At 32.3% G+C, this 6,507-nt stretch overlaps 1 protein-coding gene across 1 annotated transcript; it reads right to left on the bottom strand.

Moving 5' to 3' along the window:
- Positions 1-357: 357 nt before the first annotated feature.
- LOC141646484 (putative jasmonic acid carboxyl methyltransferase 2) lies at positions 358-3,582 on the bottom strand. Its single transcript, XM_074454359.1, has 4 exons — positions 3,392-3,582; positions 2,645-3,049; positions 1,639-1,899; positions 358-814 (listed from the first exon to the last, which is right to left on the bottom strand). Exons 1-4 carry the CDS (start codon positions 3,509-3,511, stop codon positions 470-472), a joined length of 1,131 nt encoding a protein of 376 aa, XP_074310460.1. The 5' UTR covers positions 3,512-3,582; the 3' UTR covers positions 358-469.
- Between the last annotated feature and the right edge of the window lie 2,925 nt (positions 3,583-6,507).

Raw genomic sequence — 6,507 nt, 5'->3', positions numbered from 1 at the left:
AAATTTTATCTACCCATAATCTAAAATATGTATCATAAATTGTAAATGTATAATTTAGACAAGTAAATATAATTTTATTCTTACAAAATAAAATTTAAAAGAGTATAGATTTGTATGGCGAGTTAGGGCACTAAATTATAGGTATAAACGTATTAAGTATATATATTTATAATGATTAGATATTGTCGTGTAACATTTATTTTAGAAATTCAATGAATAACATTTTAAAATATAAAAATAAAAATAATTCCGTGAATTTTCACGGGTGTTACACTAGTTAACTAGAAAGATAAGCAAATGAATAAGACAACTTGAAATAGAAGAAAAATAGGTAAACAGATGGAATATTTGTGTAATTTTAGAACATAGTTTATAAATAAATGACAATTTACTTTGCAAGAAACATTAGAAATTCTGTTACATTTGATGATAAATCTTGCAAAGATTTTAGAAATTAAAGAAAGAAGTTCTACTCTTTCTTGGTCAGTGATACCACAATGTTAAGGTATTCACTTCTTTTTTCCGCCATTCGTTCCCTAACACGTGTTTCGAACAATAGAAACAAATCATCCATAACAGCATGACCAAATGCAATTGTAAGTAAAGGTTCTATCACTGCTCTTATGGACTTGGCTACAACCTTGGCTCGGGTTTCGAGGTTTTGCGAGGAATCTACGCCCCAATCAACTGTAAATGTTTCGAGTTTGTTAAGAGCAAACGATCCTTCAGCCTCGACTAAATTTCTAACCTCGTCAACTGTTGGAGAATATAAGGGTAAGTTGAAGTTGTCCAATTTTTCCTCCTCAATCAAACCCTGTTGATAATATAATCAAATGTAAACAGGGCCGTCTTGGAGATTTGGGGGCCCCGTATATTTTATTATTATAAAGTCAATTTAAGAGTAATATATAACTAATAAATTAAAACCACGTAAAAATATAAAATGCAAGTTCTTATTTGCGAGGGGCTTTTTTTCGTTACAAATTGTGACGGGTCCAAATATAACCATTTTAATGAGAATCGAAAATATGACCATAATTTAGTAGTTAACATTTTATGAGTGATTACTTCATCTTAAAGTGGTCACATTTAAGGCCGTCACAATTTATGACCGTCGCAAGACAGACAAACTGAATATAAAATTATATTAGTTACTTAATTTTGTGAGCCAAACTGAAAGTCATCTCCCACTTTTTTTAGGTCATTACTTAATAGAAATTATTTTAGATTGGGTTGAGCTTTTTAGAGATAAACATATTATGCTCTAATACTTATAAATTATAGGGGTCTCATTTGTTAAAATAAGAATATGGTGGAAAAATGCAATTACGAGGCCCAACTATTAAGTGCAAGAAATTAAAAAAAAAAATGGTAAAAATATGCGCATATGAAGAATTGAACCCGAGGAGATTGGCGTGAAAAGCAAATGACACACCACTGAGCGACTATGGTTTTCAATTAATCTTCAGCGCTAGTTTAATATATGTCTAGTAAGATGGACTTTTGGGCTTAAATTTTTGGGGCCCTGTGCAGCCGCACGGGCTGCACGGGCTCAAAGACGGGCCTGAATGTAAATAAATGAATGAGACGGAGAGACTGTTATGTAAAGTGTTAAAACAATAGATCAAAGTAAATAACCTCTAAAACCATGTCATGGAGGGTAGAGCCAAACAACTCGTATACCAAGTCAGGGTCATCACTATGAATGCTACCCAGGAATACCAAGACCATGCCGCCACCAGAGACCATTTCCCTTGAACGCGACCTTAGAAGCAACGTAAAATCCCTTTTAAATTGTGCATAATATGCTTTTTGTATCTTTGGAGGGCTTGTTTTTGCTATGTATATGTTCCCCTTGTTCAATGCTTCTCCGTTTTCGCTCACCAATCCTCTTGGTACCTTCCATTTCAATTAACAAAACTACACCGATAAGATCTTGGCCTAATAATTAAGACTCCGGTATCGTGGACATTATTAGGTCTGAGGTTCTAGTTCCACTCCTGCTATACGGTACTGCTTTTGGTATCTTATTTAACACAAAAAAACAAATTAATGCCCGCATTGTTTCATACTATTATTATATATCGTTTTTAAAAACACAAAATTTTCTTTTATATGTACCAATTCCAACACGTACTCTAGTAGTTAGAAGAAAGAGGTCCTTTTTGCCATTAGATTGGTGATAAAACCTTATTTTACTATTCTCAAAATACATTTTTTTACACATAATCATCAATATTTTAACATTTTCGAACACTTTCTTAATTCTTGGGAAATATTATAAAACAACGTACTTCGTATTCATTTGATGGGAAAGAGAAAAAGCAGGAGTATAATTTTATGGGTAATGATAAATACAGCCTTAGGGCTGTATTTAAGAATTAAATTACTTCCTAAAATAGAATTAAATTAGGAATTTATGATACAATTACGCGTAAATTGATGTTATTAATGCTTGATTTAAGTTTTTTTTTTCCTTTTTTGGTACCTTAAATACAGCTCTAAGGGCTGTATTTATCATTTTCCTAATTTTATTATGGGAATGATAAATATAGCTATTAGGTTTGTATTTAATCATTAAATAGTAAATATGTTCTAAATTAAGTATTAATACTTTGGTGACTTTAAAAGGGCATTTGTTTACCTGGGAAACCCAATGAACACTGTATGATGAGTGAACAAAATGAAGAAATTTGTCAGGGAAAACTCGACCATAAAATGATTTAGGGATTCCCGACACAAAACAAGGTCCGCAACTGCTTCCTTTAGCTTCTTGTAAGTCCTTATAGAAATTCGGGAGTAAGTTAAAAATGGTATTGAAATCGTTCCCGGGTAGATCATTTAAGAATACTCCGAATTGAGGGCATTGACGGTTAATACTCCGGCTAGCCTTTTCAATTACGTCAATGATTCTCGAGACTACTTGCAAAGCATTTGGTCCTGAAGAACAACCCATTTCGGTCATCATAAGGCACTCTGGCCTTAAGGTATTATAGACTTTCCTCGCGCTTTCTTCAATTATCGGTCTTGCCTTTGATGTTACTGTTCTCTGTTATAAAGCAAAAGTTTGAGATGTCCAGGTGCAATTTATAATAAAGTACTCCCTCCGACCTGACCATTTTTATGGCTAGCTAAGACTACACGTATTTGGAGAAACTTGCAATTTTAAGGTGTCACATTCATATATTTACCTTTCTATATGGAGAAACTTTTTTTTTATGAGTAATTAATTTGATCATCCAAATATGTAATGGAACAATATTGTCTACCTGTCATTCGTTAATAATCACAACCACAAATGGTAGTAATGATAAACTAATGACGGGAATAGAGGGAGTAATTTTAAGAGTCGGAGAAATATAGTAAGGCGAGGGAGGAGATGGAGGTAGACCTGCAGTAGAGAGTTCTTAGCATAGCTGGTGTGATTGACGCCTTTGTTCATATGAAAAACATTTTCGACGTCCATTTCTTTAGTATTTCTCCGTTCTCCTACGCTTGCAAGGACTAGCATGTTGTATATGCTAAGATTACTGCTACAATGTAGTATAAGATAATTAGTTTTAGTTATGTTTTGGATAGTAATATCAATCTTTTGCCTTTACTAATTTGAAAACAATCAAATTAGTAAAGGCAAAATCGTTAATTTAGGGGTTTTTATAAGATTTGGTATCAAGTTTTTAAGAAAATGTTATTTTAGGTATAAGATTTTAAGGAAAATTTTCTTAGGTATAAGAATTAAAAAAGTGAGTTATTCAAGGTACAAGTTATCAAATTACCCTATCTTTAATAATGATTTTGAACTATTCTAATGTAAAACCGTTTACTTGACCTTTTCTGCAATTCGACATTTCCTAATATAATCAGAAATATATACTCCCTCAAATTCTATATTTTCTACACATTATTTGTGGGCACGGATATTAAGGAAAGGAATAAAATAAAAATAAAAAGGTTTGGTGGGGTTTGGGATAGAAGAATGAGATGAATAAAATAAGAGTAAAAATTTCCAAAATAAGAAAGGCGAAGAAAACCCGAATAATTCTTTTTAGAAAATAGGGAAAAAAATATATAATAGAAGGGAGTATTAAGGTAAAGTGATGAGAGGTAGACCTGCAATACAGAGTTCGTTGCATAGCTGGTGTGACCGGTACCTTTCTTCATGTGAAAAACCTTTTTTAGATCCATTTCCTTAGTAACTTCCATGTATAATTTGTTGGAAATTTAATATGAAACTTCTACAATTAACAAGATATTGATCGACAAATATGTAAAATCGGAGTAACGTACTCAATACACTCTAGAGTCTAGACCTTCAAAACAATTACTCGTAAATACCCCAGAGTCTCAGATAGTATCCCTAAAGTAATTCTCTAAATTATTAGTTGAAAAGCCCGCTATATCGCTTCACACACTAAAAGTCTAAATGTAGAATCAGGGATGACTCCTTAATATAGGATCAATCTTTACTATTCCTTGTTTAAACATGCAGCAAAAGTTTATTGACTTTCCCAAAAGGGTTAAGTTTTTCTTCTTGTTTCTATTGATCTTTAGGTTGTTAAGTTTAATGCATTGTGCCATCCATCATAAATCAAACTTTGATGGCTTGTATTAAAGTTTATGATAACGCAAATTAGACCATCGTATAGCACCGATTATGTAAAAGTGACCATTTAAATAAATAAATAATGGTAATTTTATGTTAAAAGTGGTCACTTTCACTTTTTAAAAAAACTAGGTTTGGTGTTCGGTCTAGTCCAGACTACCTCTATTTATCGTCAAATTTTATTTTTAGGAAATGAAACTGCGTTAGCCTTGCTTAACTCATACGTTTACCAATTATACTGAAATGTTAAAATTTATCAAACAAATTATGAGACACATTCCCACTATTAATATTATTACGTTTACTAATTATACTAGGAGCAAAGCATTTGGCCCTAAAGAACAACCCATGTCGGCCATCATAAGGAATTCTGGCTTTAAGGTATTATAGACTTCCCTTATGCCTTCTTCAATTACCGGCCCTGTCTGTGCTGTTACATTCTTTGTGCTGTTACAACGCAAAATCTTAAGATTTCAGGGCGGGAAAAAGATCGACAAAGAGATGTTTGTTCAATGCAATTGGTAAATACCACCAATAATACCCCAGTTAAAACGTTACCTCGTTTAAAAAAAAAAAATCCGACCCCTCGTTTAACAAAAAATCGTTTTGCCTATACTCTTTTGTCTATACAAAGTGAAAAGAAAGAATGACTCAATTATATAGGAGAAATCTTTACTATTTCTTGTGCATTCTTAAAACACAAAACATGCAGCAAAACTATTCCTTAAAACAGCAAAACATTACGGACTTTTCCAGGCCTACAGTACGAAATACTCCCTCCCATCCAAACCAAACGTTACATTTGACTTTATTACGCTTGCCGAGACGTGTTTTGCAACGTGAATATCTTTAGTTACACATTATTAAAAATTATAAAAACTTAATATTTTTATAGCATTCATGACGATGAATTAAATAAGATCTCGCATGACTATATTTTCTCTTATACATTACTAATAATATCAAAGATTCTCTACAATTATGAATAGTGCCAAAAAGTCAAACGTAACCTTTGGTCTGGATGGGAGGGAGTATTACCAAATTCATACAGAGGCGGATTAATTTTGCCAGACAAAAAAAGGTACGGCCGATGTAAATGAGATGGAGAAACTATAATAATAATTTGATGATAAAAAAGATCGATTGATAAAGCGAAGTGTAACAATTTGTTAAACAAGTCTTCTTTCACCCGATTGTTATTGTTATTGTTATTATGGATGTATTTCTTACCCCGAATTTCTACTCTTATTCTAAATGGTACTTTTTTTTGTCGGATTAATAATTTGTTTTCCTTTTTGATTGAAATACCCTTTACAAAAAAAAGTCAATAAATAAACGAGACAAAAAGTGTAATAAATAACACTATTCATCAGGATGGGATGGCGTAAATAATACTGACACGATAAATTCATAAAATCCAGGTCAATTGTAGAGAATCACTCTATACCGGTCATTTGCTTACTTATTGCATTTTAGGGTGTTTCAGTCAATTGTTTACCTTTCTATTTTGGGAATACCTTTGATGGAGAATTTGATGATGCGCACTCAATTTAGTCAACTTATCATCCAATAATTAACCTATTCTCTTTTCTTAATCTTTGTGCCAAAATTAAAAATAAACAAATAACCGGAACGGAGCACAAACTACTCCGCACAAAGGTACATAGTACACCTCATAAATCATAATGAGCTTAGACTGATTATTGGGCTGTTGGGCCTGACATTGCTTGTAGCTTGCTTGGGCTTTTAGTACAAAAGACCGATTCATACATCGACTCGTTTGTACTAGTTGATTTCAATTACATTCATACTTGTTTTCTTTGATAAATTTTGTTGATACAGAATATGATCTTTATATAACAGTACAACATCATTATACATATTGTATATCGTAATGAACAGTG

The sequence above is a fragment of the Silene latifolia genome, chromosome 3 (assembly GCF_048544455.1).
Source record: "Silene latifolia isolate original U9 population chromosome 3, ASM4854445v1, whole genome shotgun sequence".
Classification (NCBI taxonomy): Eukaryota; Viridiplantae; Streptophyta; class Magnoliopsida; order Caryophyllales; family Caryophyllaceae; genus Silene; species Silene latifolia.
Note: the sequence above shows the minus strand (reverse complement) of the source record. Positions and strands in the feature narration are given on the sequence as shown.

Excerpts from the sequence above, each read along its gene's own strand:
- LOC141646484 (XM_074454359.1), bottom strand. The coding sequence starts at position 3,511 with ATGCTAGTCCTTGCAAGCGTAGGAGAACGGAGAAATACTAAAGAAATG. Across the intron at positions 3,050-3,391 it reads CTAAGAACTCTCTACTGCAG|AGAACAGTAACATCAAAGGC; the intron begins GTCTACCTCCAT and ends GCTTTATAACAG. Across the intron at positions 815-1,638 it reads TCCATGACATGGTTTTAGAG|GGTTTGATTGAGGAGGAAAA; the intron begins GTTATTTACTTT and ends TATTATCAACAG.